The 13,877-nt window shown below is 44.0% G+C and overlaps 1 protein-coding gene across 5 annotated transcripts in view; it reads right to left on the minus strand.

The window, feature by feature from the left end:
- The window catches only part of GLB1 (galactosidase beta 1), a 108,118-nt gene that overhangs the window by 62,356 nt on the left and 31,885 nt on the right, over positions 1 to 13,877 (minus strand). For all 5 annotated transcript variants that reach the window (XR_009505768.1, XM_059939084.1, XM_059939083.1 and 2 more), the window contains exons 6-10: positions 12,965 to 13,145; positions 10,123 to 10,181; positions 8,577 to 8,698; positions 8,450 to 8,490; positions 2,937 to 3,049 (exon numbers count right to left, since the gene is read on the minus strand). Coding sequence is in view for 4 of the 5 variants with exons in the window: in XM_059939084.1 (XP_059795067.1) it covers positions 2,937 to 3,049; positions 8,450 to 8,490; positions 8,577 to 8,698; positions 10,123 to 10,181; positions 12,965 to 13,145 (516 nt within the window). In the remaining variant the exon portion in view is untranslated. The remainder of the gene's footprint in view (positions 1 to 2,936; positions 3,050 to 8,449; positions 8,491 to 8,576; positions 8,699 to 10,122; positions 10,182 to 12,964; positions 13,146 to 13,877) is intronic.

Raw genomic sequence — 13,877 nt, forward strand, 5'->3', positions numbered from 1 at the left:
GTGAATAACATCCAAACTAGGGTGGGAGGGAGATGAAATAAGGAAACAAAAATAAACAGTTCAAAAGAAAGTAATAAGGGAAGACAAAACAGAAAAGCTGGACAAATAGATTATTATAAGATGGTTGAAATGAATTGATGTGTATCAAGAATTATAATGAATGACAATGAACAAGTGCACCAGTTAAAAGATAAAAATGTTCCAACTAGATTTTTTAAAAATCCAGCTATATCCTGTTTACAAGGGACACGTTTTTATTTTTATTTTTTATTTATTTATTTATTTATTTATTTTTTAATTAATTAATTTATTTGTTTTTGGCTATGTTGGGTCTTCGTTTCTGTGCGAGGGCTTTCTCTAGTTGTGGCAGGCGGGGGCCACTCTTCATCGCGGTGCGCGGGCCTCTTCACTATCGCGGCCTCTCCTGTTGCGGAGCACAGGCTCCAGATGCGCAGGCTCAGTAATTGTGGCTCACGGGCCCAGTTGCTCCGCGGCATGTGGGATCTTCCCAGACCAGGGCTCGAACCCGTGTCCCCTGCATTGGCAGGCAGACTCTCAACCACTGCGCCACCAGGGAAGCCCTTATTTTTATTTTTTTTAATTGAAGTATCGTTGATTTACAATGTTGTGTTAAGTTCTGCTGTACAGCAAAGTGATTCAGTTATACATATACATTCTTTTTTATATTCATTTCCATTATGGATTATCACAGGATATTGAATATAGTTCCCCATGCTATACAGCAGGACCTTATTGTTTACCCATTCTGTATATAATAGTTTGCATCTGCTAATCTCAAACTCCCAATCTATCCCTCCCTCCCCCTTGGCAACCATAAGTCTGTTCTCTACGTCCGTTGAGTCTGCTTCTGTTTTGGGACACGTGTTTTTTTAAAAAGGATATAAAAAGGTTGAAATTAAAGCATTGTGAAAGATATACCAGATAAATACTAACCAAAAGAATGCAGGTAGTATTAGTATCAGACAAAAAAGACTTTAAGGCAAAAAGCATTATCAGAGATAGACGACTTCCATATAATGATACTAAAAGATTTAATTCTCAATCTACATACTAATAACATGGCCTCAAAAACTGACAGAACTACAAGAAGAGATACATAAACACAACTCTCTCAATAACTAATAGAATAAACTGACCAAAAAATTTAGGAAGGATATCAAAGATATCAGCAGCACCATTAATAAGCTTAATCTAATGAACACGTATACAGATTATAGCCAACAATTATAAAACACGAAGTCTTTTCGAGAATACACAGAATATTTGTTCATATTGGTATAGGCCAGGCTCTACCGAGAGGTTCAACAAACTTCAAGGGATTGGTATCATACACACTACATTCTCCAACCACAATGCAAATATGTGAGAAACCAACAGACTAGAAAAATACTTATGTTTAATAATTTAAAAACTCACTTCTGAACGTTTGAAGGGTCAAAGAGAAATCAAAATAGGCATGTTTAAAAGCAAACAATAATAATATATTACATATCAAAATTTATGAGATGGCACCAAAGCAGTACTTGAAGGAAATATATAGACTTGAGTATTTATATTAGAAAAGAAAAGAAGAAAGCCCAGTTTAAAAAGCTAGGGCTTCCCTGGTGGCGCAGTGGTTGAGAATCTGCCTGCCAATGCAGGGGACACGGGTTCGAGCCCTGGTCTGGGAAGATCCCACATGCCGCGGAGCAACTAGGCCCGTGAGCCACAACTACTGAGCCTGCACGTCTGGAGCCTGTGCTCCACAACAAGAGAGGCCGCGATAGTGAGAGGCCTGTGCACCGCGATGAAGAGTGGCCCCCGCTTGCCGCAACTGGAGAAAGCCCTCGCACAGAAACGAAGACCCAACACAGCCATAAATAAATAAATAAATAAATAAATAAATAAAATTAAAAAAAAAAATTAGATCTCTTTGTGAATAAAAAACACATAACCAAAACATAAGAAAAACAGTATGTAAAAGAGCAAGATTTAAAAAAATAAAAAATAAAAAAAATAAATAAAAAGCTAAGCTTCAAATAAAGGAAGGAAATAATAAAGATAGGAATAGAGAGCTTTGAAACAGAGAACAAACGTACAAGACAGAACTTGGGAGTCATCACTCTAAATTCTACAGAGATTAAACCCACAGCAAAAATCACATGAGCAACATTTTAAGCACACGTCTGAAAACGTAGATCAAATGGACAAACTCTAAGAGTAGTTTAGATCATATTTTTCAATATGTTTAAAATTTTTCATAATATAAATAACACTTAGGCTTAGACTGAGACTACAGCATACTTAAAACTAACAGAAAAAAAAATCCATACCATTTATAGGCAGAAAATCTTTGTTTTTTAACTTCAAAACTCAGGTGACTGAGCAGAAAAACTGTGGGTTTTTTTTTAAAGCCACACAGAGACAGGAAACCCCACCTGGGTGCGTTAGATGCCTCAAAGGTCACAACGTTAGCAGGACTAAGCATTCAGGTGTCAGGCCAGGAGGAAACAGCAATCACTTGCCCCAAATAGAAAAATGAAGCATTGCTGACAGCTCACGTTTGTACCGTGTTCAGAATGCCCACGGATTTTCTTTCCTGCATACTTCAGCTACTTATGTGGACACACATTTTCTTCTGTTTAGTATGAATAATAGTATAAATGGCCACCACTTACTGGACAACAGATGTGTCAGGGCTGTACCGGAGGCCTTACCTGTGTTCTTTTTAATCCTTACAACGTACTGTGGAGTACCTTGCTGACAGGCTCACTCTTAATCGGGTGGGACCAAGACTCAAGGCCAAGTCTTGCTCATGCTTCCCTTTCATCCGTCCTTTTAAACACAAAAGCTCCAGGAAGTTGTCTACAGAGCATTGTGAGTCCCGGGCAGGCTCTGGCCCAGACCAGCCCCTGCAGCCCGTACAAAGCACTCACCTGCTGAATAACATCCCGCACAGCAAAATACTTCTCACTGAGGTCCCCGGCCTCGCTCAGGGGGGCATCATAGTCGTAGCTGGTGGGCTGTGCCTGGTAGGGCGTGTTGGCCCCTGGAAGACAAAACCATGCCACTAGCTACTACGGAAGGCCTTCCCCTGGGACAAGTTCTTTGGGATTCATGGCTCAGCATTGTGGAGGGAGAAAATAAGGAACACATTAGAGCCAACTGTTAAGTGACACAGAGGTGGCCCTCAGGAGGCAAGGTTTAGAGAAACGAGTTTCTTCCTGCAGGTGGCCCTCGCCACGCTCCTTAGAGTCTACAGAGCACTTTCCCCATCCACTCTCTCAGCGACCCCAGCAGACAGCCCTGTCACTGGACAAGCAGGGCCTCTGATGCTCCCCACAAAACCCCCTGGACATCTCACAACCAGCAACAGCAAGGCTTATGGCATGACCCCTACGTCTGACCGTTAACCCTGCAGCCGTGATCTTGTTCATGACCTCATGTGTGGCTGAGAAAAGGTCCATGGTGGACACACAGTTTTCTGGGCCCAGGATAAGCAGCAAACAACTAAGGGGCTATCAGACCAAACAAACTGGGAGATGACTGCAGACACACATCAGCCCACTGAAAGTCAAGTGTAACCTTGGGCGTTTGTAATGTCTGCAAAGAGTTAGGGGGTGCTGTGGTGTGCCTCTCACATTGACCTTCAGGGCCCAGGCGCTCACTCATTCCCCCAGTTAACCGGGAGTGCTTGCTGAGGACGGCTCTCAGATGTGCCCCTCTCTGGTCCTTGACCTCTGCTGGGCCGCCTTGCCCAAGATTACACCCCTCCTGGGATCGCCCACATCCAAAGATTGACCAGTGCAGGGATATAAAAACCCAGTCCCCTTGCCTCAAAGGGCCATCCCAGCTCCAGAGCTCCCTCTAGAATCAGCTGAGCCACTTTTGAGACTGCGTCACTGCCCAGCTTCTCCTTCTGCCCAATCCTGACTCTCACTGGTGTTGCCGCTGGGAGCACACCCCAATAAACTTGTGCCAGGCAATCTCAGAGTCCCGTTTCCCAGGGAACGTGACCCGCCGCAGAGACTAATAAATAATGCCAATACCGTCGATGCAAAAAGCAAACAGCGTTGCAATTGTTGTCCAAGGGGCACAGTCTAGACCAGTGGGCCCCAGCCTTGTCACAGGTGATATTCACAGATAGGAGACTCCGCAAATTTGGGCAGTGACCCTGCGTCAGTACAACTTGCCCCGGCCTGAGAGTCATGTGGAGAGCTCGTCAAAACACACTCCTTAGCCCAACCTGGGATTCTGATTCAGCAGGGCTGGGGTCAGACCTGAGACTCTGCATTTCTAAGTAAGCCTCCCAGGTGACACTGACGCTGCCGTTTGCAGACCAGCAAGGCTCTATGCCACCCCTTTCTCTTCTACTCCAGAGAGCATTTTGCAATGCAAGTGTGTGAAAGAATAAAGTTATTTTAGGATAATCTTATATCCAATCTAATTTTTAAGTAAATGAGGCACAAAATCTGACAGTTCACTATGATTTAGTAACGAATTCCTTGGAGCGATCCCACAGCTCACGAATGATGGAGCCGCCCTGGGTGATCCTACTGGTGGCGGGGTTGACAGATGAGGGAGGCCGAAGATCAGGTCATCCCCCAAAGACTGTCTCATCTGTTCTATGCACAGAATCTACATTTTGAAACACCTGGACCACTCAACCAATTGAATTGATCCAGTCGTATTACTTTTACTCTCCTGCCCCTGGGAACACCTATGTTAAAACACATCCTTTGCTGTGAGATGCAAAGAAAAGAAAAACCACATCCCTTGCTGCAAGGAGCTCACCTTCTCCTTTGTGGTCCCTCCTCTCGCTCAGTGTGGCAGTGACCTTGCTCCACTAGACCAAGGGCATCCTAGTGGTAGGCATGGCCTCGTTTACCCGAGGCCCTTGCAGAGCCATGCATGAGAAGGAGCTCTGTGAAGGAGTGTCAACAAGTGTGAACACCCAGAAACATACTCTACGGGCCAAGGGAAACCAGGCTGGGAAGTTGGCCAGTGGGTTACAGGACAGACTGGAAAACTAAGTCTGTGCAGTTCTACCAGCAGAATGCTTCCTCTGGATGTTTCAGGTCCCCACAGGGCAGTGTCCTAGGGAAACAGTGCTGACTTCAGCCTCCTCTGGCCATGCTGGGGAGTGTGAGGTAGGAAGGCAAGAGAAATGGCAGGATATACCGCTCCTCAGCTTTGCAGGGTGTGTGAGGCGGAGAGGACAGCCTGGCTCCCGTGGGGATACACGAGCACAGAGTGGGCACCTATCTGCACAGCGTGGGCAGCTATTGTGGGCAGGAGCGCAGTGAGCACCTGAGCCAGAGGTTTCCTCCCGTGCTCTCCTCTGGGAAGCCGGCCCGAAGAATAGCAGCCAAGAGCACAGACCGCCCACCCACCCCGCCCAACTCCCGCAAAGAGACCGGGCCAACAGGGCAGGAGAGAGAGGCCAGCAAACACAGAGGGGCTGGTTTGGGGGTTGGAAACACAGGCTTCAGGCTGCAAGGAGTTATCCAAAGAGCGGTGACCAGCTTTCCAAGGCCTGAGTTTGAGCCCAGGCTCCACTCTCTGCCAACTGAATGGGAATCTTGTGGACTTTTCTGGTACCCTGCTTTTCTTATCTGTAAAGTGGGTCCATAATCCCCAGCCCAGATGAGACTGCTATGAGGACTAAATGGGAAAACAGAGGCAGAAAAGAGCCTTGTATTGTTTATGGCAAGGTCAGGGGCAAGGGACAGGATTAAGGACAACTTCTGAGTGGTAGTTTTATACATGTAAATTTTATTTATTTTTAAAATTTTTATTGGAGTATAGTTGATTTACAATGTTGTATTAGTTTCAGGTGTACAGCAAAGTGAATCAGTTATTATACGTAAATTTTAAAAAAGAATGTATTGGGACTTCCCTGGTGGCGCAGTGGTTGAAAATCTGCCTGCCAATGCAGGGGACACGGGTTTGAGCCCTGGTCTGGGAAGATCCCACATGCCGCGGAGCAGCTAAGCTAGTGTGCCACAACTACTGGGCCTGCGCCCTACAGCCCGCGAGCCACAACTACTGAGCCCACGTGCCACAACTACTGAAGCCCACGTGCCTAGAGCCCAAGCTCTGCAGCGGGAGAGGCCACCGCAATGAGAAGCCCGTGCACCGCAACGAAGAGTAGCCCCCACTCGCCGCAACTGGGGAAAGCCCGCGTGCAGCAACTAAGACCCAACAACGAAGACCCAATGCAGCCAAAAATAAATAAATAAATAAATATTTTTAAAAAAGAATGTATTGTTTTCAATAAAATAATAGGATATAAAAAATTGTTTCATGAACTGTAAAGTTTCAAAAAATATCAGTCTTTATTCCTGGATTGGTGACTGGTCTCGGTTCCATGGATGGAAGCTAGGAGGAATCTCTACTTTCTGAATGCAAAAGGCATCACAAAGTCTAAAGTGTTTCTAAGGGGAAGACAGACACAGAGCTGATCTAACTTAAATTACCAACCTTGGCACTCTACTATCTTTTAAGAAATGACACTTGAACTTTGCATTATCTCCATTTTTTGGCTCTAATAATAATATTAATAATACTTTGACCAAAGTCTTCTCCTTGACCATCCTGCCCTGCACAAAAGATAGCAGTTTGAAGAAGAAACTTCACTAAGAGCTGATAGTGTCCAATTACTAACACCAGGAGACTGAGGTCCAATTAGGCTTCCAAAACTCAACTGTAGAGCATCCTTAATGACTCCTAAGGAAAATGCAGATGTGGAGAGATGTGGGGAATGAGGCTTAGAGAAAAGCAATATAGGACGGTTTGTCTTTGCAAAAGTCAATGGCAATGAAGAGAATTCTACCATAATTTTTCCTACTAAAAAAAAAGACCATATAGGCCATATAGGAATGTAAAATGATGGAGCTGCTTTAGAAAACACTGTGGCAGTACCTCTAACTCTAAATATAGAGTTAGTTACCATATGAACCAGCAATCCCACTCTTAGGTGTACAGCCAAAAGAATTGAAACAGGGGTTCAAACAAATACTTACACATCAATGTTCATAGGAACATTATTCATAATGGCCCAAAAGGGGGAACATCCCAAATGTCCATCAGTTGATGAATGGATAAACAAAATGTGGTATATCCACACAATAGAATATTATTCAGCAATAAAAAGGAATGAAGTACTGATACACAGTACAATATAGATGAACCTTGAGAAGATTACGCTGAATGAAAGAAGTCAAACACAAAAGACCACAAATTGTATGGTTCTCTTCGTATGAAATGTCCAGAATAGGCAAATCCATAAAGACAGAGAGTAGACTGGTGGTTGCCAGGGGCTGGGAGGAGGGAGAGTGGGGCATTTCTTGGGTACGAGGTTTCTTTTTGGGGTAATGAAAATGTTCTGGAATTAGATGGTGATAATGGCTGCACAAGTTTGTGATAAACTAAACACCACTGAATCATGTACTTTAAAATCATGAATCTATTTATTTATTTTTTTGGCTGCACCATGTGGCTTGTGGGGTCTTAGTTTCCCAACCAAGGATCAAACCCAGGCCTTCGGCAGTGAGAGCGTGGAGTCCTAACCACTGGACAGCCAGGAAATTCCTAAAATCATGAATTTTATGGTATGTGAATTGTATCTCAACAAAACAAAGTGTTTTTTTTTCAAAAAAAAAGAGAAGAAAAAGACCAGAATATATGAACAAGTAAGTTATAGCCAGAGACTATGACCTGCCCGACTAGCTTGATTTAAAACAACAGCTTCTAAATGTACAAGTTACGTCTCTTAAATTTTTTTTTAAGGAAAAATGATTTTTTGACCTACTGTATAGCCAGAGAACTATACTCAATATTTTATAATAACCTATTAGGGAAAAGAATCTGAAAAACAATACATATCTATATATCTATATCTATCTATATCTGAATCACTTTGCTGTACATCTGAAACTACCACAACACTGTAAATCAACTATACTTCAATAAAATAAAAAAAGAAAAGAAAAAAATAAAACTTAGAAAGATTCATATTTACGTATGAAAAATATTCCATTTCTATGATTCTATAATACATTTGTAAATTAAATTAAAATTCTGAATTAAATTTTAAAAGAACAAGTAATCTGTGAGCATCTAAAACAAGTATAGAAGGGTAATTTATAATCATCATAATGCAGTTCCTCATTTATATAACATTGATTATTTCATAACACTTGGATACTCAATTTTTTTAAATCAGTTCTTAATAGAAAAGTAAATTCAACATTTCTCTCCTCTTCTTAATAAATAAAAGAAAAATGATTTTTTAAATTAAATAGGCAATTCTTATATATTAGAAAATTTGGGAGACAACAAACAAAAATAGAAAATAACAGTTGTCCATAGGCACACCCCTCCAAAAATCAAGCACCAGAAACATTTTAGGATTAGATTCTACAAACAGATGTTAAATTGCTCTTACCATTCCAATAGGCAAAATTGGTGCCACCTATAAACATGTACCTACAAGGAAACAAGAGAACAGACGGTACTTCACCATGAGCCCACAGCTACGGAGAACAGTCTCCCCTCCAAAAAATAACACTCACATGTTCACACTGGCCCCTCGGGAAAGAATATCGTGAAGGGAGGAAGCCACCACTTCAGTCTTGACTGTTGAGTGAGGTTGGCCCCAGTGGTCTAACCAGCCAGTGTAGAATTCAGAATTGACCTGAAAAGAGAAAGGGATACGGAGCTTAGGATAGACTTAAGACCTCTACATGCTGAACTTCTCAGTAACTACTGCCCTAGGTTCTCTACCGAGGAACAGGTGGGGAGAGGAGCTGACATTCACTGCTTTACCTGGAGCTGGGGGACCAATGAGGACATCCCATATAGCATTGCCTAAACTCAGGTCTCAGGTGCGGACAATACAGGTGTCCCTGAAAAGTTGTACCTGCATCAGAATCTTGTTAACCAATCCCCAGTTTGAATATGGTAGGAAAGTTTGTTGGGCAAAAGAATCAGATGACAAAATGTTTATAAAATAATTAGCTCCAAATTCACCCTTTGTGTGAATCCAGATTTTCAGGTGTCAGGTTGACTTAAAGTGAGGTAGACTTGTCCAAATATTCTGCCAAGCAGGCCCCAAACACTTCATGTTTCTGTTGGGCATGACCCTGCCAAGCCCTTGATCTATGGAAGGAAAGAGAAATCTGGATGTGTTCTGGGGCCTTCTTGTCTCAGGCTCCAGGAAATAGCTCCACCCAGAGTCTGGGAACTCGGGTTCTGCATGGCTCACAAAGCAGAGACCAGGTTCAGAAAAGGCTGCTTTGTACAAAGCTGGGTACGCAGGCGGGGCAGCCTGACTTGCTGTGGGGAAGGCACAGGATATTCCCCCTTACACGGGGCCAAGTGACAAGGACAACTGCCACAACTGCAAGGAGAAGGGAAGCACAGAGAGGGCTGCATCATTGATGGGCTGAGCACACCTGCCAGGACCTGGCCGCCGTCTCCACCTCCCAGGCGCCTACACAGCATGTCACAGAGCCCCGCGGCTCCCAGAGTGGTCAGCAACCCTACATCCCCACGTCACCTGGTTGCTTGTCAGAAATGCAGAATCTCAATCCCCTCCCAGACCCAACAGATCAACGTTTGCGTTTTAGCAAGAGTCCCACGTGATTTGTAAGCACACTGAAGGTGGAGAAGCTCTGTCACAAAGACCTTTCAAGAAACACAGACCTGAACTCAGATCCTGGCCCTGCCACTCACCAGCTGTACGACCCTGGGCAAGTGACATGGTCTCTGAGCTTCATTGAAAATGGAGACAATGATACTACTTATGAGAGCTGGCACGAGGACCAAATACGATGAGGTACGCAAGAGCGCAGAGCCTGATGGAGGCAGGATGTTCACTTTGGTCCCCATTCTGCCCCCCTCCAGTGCAGGGCCTCAGTGTCAAGTAGCAGCACTGCCTCTGCTGTTTCCCATGTGTCCAGAAGGGGGTCTCTACACTCCCATCAGCTGCTGACCTCAGACCCAGAGAAACCAAGGATCCATTCCCACCCTCCACAGCACTTAATCGCTCTCTCCCAGCAGCAGTAATGAAGTTAGTACAAGCAAACAGTCTCCCCACGCCTCACGCCTGATTCTTACCAAGGGTCCTTTGGGTTCACTCTTCCTCTGGATTAGGAAAGCAGCTGTGATGTTGACACCTGAAAAATGAGAGGGAGAAGAACGGTCAGCCATGGGAATGACAAGAAGTTAAATAAAAAGATTCCTTCGTAGGACTTGCGCCCGAGGCCCCCACCCTTCCCCACACCCCCAGGGGCTTGCACACCTCCAAGTTAGCTTTAGGTGGGGACTCAGACCATCCATTTGACAGACCGTGGGGACCACAGAATGATGCTTCCTCTGTGAACAGTGCCCGGGCCTCTCCTGACTGCTTTCCTTTGGGAGATCACGGCACAGGCTTTGTGCTTCCTCTGTGTCCCCAGCACCTGGACACACGGCTGGTGTCTCTCTCTCTCTCTCTCTCTCTCTCTCTCTCTCTCTCTCTCTCTCTCTCTCTCTCTCTCCACTCGGACATCTGGTTGACCTAGCTGCTCCCTACAGGATAGCCCTGCTTTGAACATACTTCCTGGTAAGCTCCACAGCACCATACACACCATAGTGGCACAAATATCTGCCACTTAATTAACAAATCAAAGGGACACATGTGCTCTAATTACGTTTATCCCTGAATCATGGAGTATACTCTGAATTTTAATTTGTACATCAACAGTCATTCCAGACCACTCGCGAACTCAATTTTTTCTTCTGAAATATTCCATTAGGATGCCTGTATCTCATCTTGCTTCCCACGTCTCTGTTCTCCCCTCCATCTCTAAAGAGAGAAAGCGTTTCTCCCCAGAGAGGTAATGGGCTGCTTTACATCACTGAACACGCACAGTGCTTCCCAGCCAGAGCAGAGGACACCCTGACCCCATACTGCACAGTCCAGTTCCCGCAGTGGGTGTCCCAGTGTGAAAGGGACACCAGCCAAGTCTCCAAAAACGCCTTGCTCTTGGACAAGCCTTGGGCTTCTCTGTAAGGCCAGCTTTCAGGAGAGAACGTGCTGATCAAGAAAGAATGGAATCTCATTTATTTTATGGCTGTAAATTTCTCACCGTTAAGCATTCGGTAGCTTCCAGATCTTTAAATGTTGCTCTCAGGCACCTCTCCTGGGATCTGACCCCAGGCACTGCCCCTCTCGCACACAAATGAATGAAGCTACCACAGCCCCACCTGCCCCAGGTACACCGGTCTTGAATGTCTGTCCTTGAACCCACAGCAGAAGCATTATTTGTATGTGCTGTCACCCTACATACAAATAATGCTTACAACTAACTCATAATAATCTTCAATTTGTTCCTCCCAACAGAAAAATACTGTGCTTTTTCGTCACTGTGTTGGGAAGTGTGCCAAAGCGGACGAAACTAGCATGCCACTTCCTGTGCAGCTCTTTGTAGATGAGTTATTTCATCGCCAAATGCTCTGAGCAACGTACCATGTTTCTAGAAACACTCAATTCACTCAGAGCCAGTTATTTCCTTGTTGGTAGTGTAGAAGAATCTTTTTAAAAATGCAACTTCAGTTTTCTGTACATCCTTCTCAAGAGAAGGCAACACTGGATGTACGTCTCATCCCTCAGATGGGAGAACAGCGGGATCCTTATGCTACTTGAAGAGCTGGTCTTTTTGGGCGGGGCAGTAACTTTTCATTTTGAAATAATTTCAAACTTACAGAAAAGCTGTGAGAATAGTACAAAGAACTCATATTCCCTTCACCCAGGTTCCCCAATTGTTAACATTTTACCACATTTATCAGGTTTTCCCCCTTTATATGAATATACATATTTTTTTCTGAGCCTTTTCATTTTGAAATAATTTCAAACTTACAGAAAAGCTGTGAGAATAGTACAAAGAACTCATATTCCCTTCACCCAGGTTCCCCAATTGTTAACATTTTACCACATTTATCAGGTTTTCCCCCTTTATATGAATATACATATTTTTTTCTGAGCCATTTGAGAATAATTTGCAGACAGAATGGCCTCTTACTCCTAGATATTTCAGTGTGTATCCCCTAAGGGCAAGGGCATTCTTTAAACAAACAGAATACAATGATAAAAAACAGGAAATTAACATGGATAGAATACTATTATCTAATCTAAAGGCTTTATTCAAAGATTTCAATTGTCTCAATAATGTCCTTCATAACAACAACAACCAAAAAAAGAAAAAAAAAACACGGAAAAAAAAAGGCCAGGATCACACACTGCATTTAGCTGCCATGCCTTTTATGAAAGCTGCTCTCAACCTACATGAAGATTTCTTAATGTCATTACAGCCCGAAGCATCCCAGCCCTCCTTTCATGTGTGGAACCTCAGCAGCTTACACAGCACTAATGCATCAGGCAAGACGATTTTTTGTAGCATCTGCCAAACCACCTCCGGCCCATCACAGTTGCCAGCGTTATGAGTTGATGTAGAAAGAAAACGGAAGTGCCAGGTAAGTTCCCGGAACCCCAGGGCTGGCCTCAGAGTTCACGATGGCCATGACCCAGCCCGAGCATCCAGCCATGACTCGGGGGACAGGGGGAGCAGGGAAGAGCAGCACATCCCAGACAGAGCCTGAAAGGTGGAGCTCCTCAACCTGGAACTGCTCCTGGCAGGCAGCCCCTAAGAGAACAGGACTCCAGGCTGCAGCCAGCTCCGCCAGGGCTGGAAATGGAGCTTTTGACCTAAGGCCCAACTCAGCTGACATAAAGTGATCTCTGCAATGGAGGGGTGCATTATCAGGTATTCTATGTTACCAGTTACCAGATACAGGAAAATTTGGGAAATCTCACTTGATATGCCCTTGCCACTTGAACAACAGGTGCCTAGAACGACCGATGGAGTAAAAAGCCCAAACCTGCCTGCTCAGCTGGGTTTCTGTGACTGTAGACACCAACCTGCTCCGAAGTCCACGGTGGCATAGAGCCCCTGCAATGCCCCGCACTGCAGGAGCCTCTCATGCACCCCGTCCGTGGTGAACAGAAGCACGTCCTCACCCAGGTGGTACTGGAAACGCCTCTGCAGGAAACGCAGGTAGTTGTAATCACAGGTATAGTAGCTGCCATATTCATTTTCAACCTGCAAATTTAAAAAGAGGAGGGGAAAGAAATCAGGAGACTCCAACGTCCGAAGGCAAGCTTTTGTTTAGAGAAACTACCTGCGCATCACTGAGATGACAAGGCTTAGTAATCCCCCCAAATATCTCCTACACTCAGTCCTCAAAACTCATTTTCCAAAAAGCAACTCAGCATAAAAACCTACCTTCTAATACCTCCCAGAAATAAGGAAAACAACCAATGTGTTAGTTTTCAGATTGTAGTGATAGTCTCCCCTATAATAGGTAACCGATACTTTAAACATTACATAAATAATAACTTTCCATGGCAGAAATGTTAAAAAAACGAAGAAAAATGGAAAAATCATCTGTTAATTCAGCGGGTAGAGGCCAAAGGATGTTGCTAGAGATCCTGCATTGTCAGCTTCCACAACAAAGAATTATTGGGTACAATGACAATAGTGCTGAGGGCGGTAACCCCTGCTCTGAAGTGTCCATTCTCAATGAGGTGGAGAGCATCCCCAAGGAGGTGGGAGCTGATTTTTACAGGATTAAAAAAAAAACAACCTTATTTTTCATATAAAGTACAGATATATGTACAATTATACAGTATATCTCAGGTATTAAAATTTCATGGGGGGCAATTAGAAAAATATGTCTAGAGAGGATCTTTAATAGGCAACAATGAAAAAAAGGTTAAGCAACATTGCTCTAAAGCAATAAAAATGAATGACCTTCATTTATTTCCAATACAC

The sequence above is a fragment of the Balaenoptera ricei genome, chromosome 11 (genome assembly GCF_028023285.1).
Source record: "Balaenoptera ricei isolate mBalRic1 chromosome 11, mBalRic1.hap2, whole genome shotgun sequence".
NCBI lineage: Eukaryota > Metazoa > Chordata > Mammalia > Artiodactyla > Balaenopteridae > Balaenoptera > Balaenoptera ricei.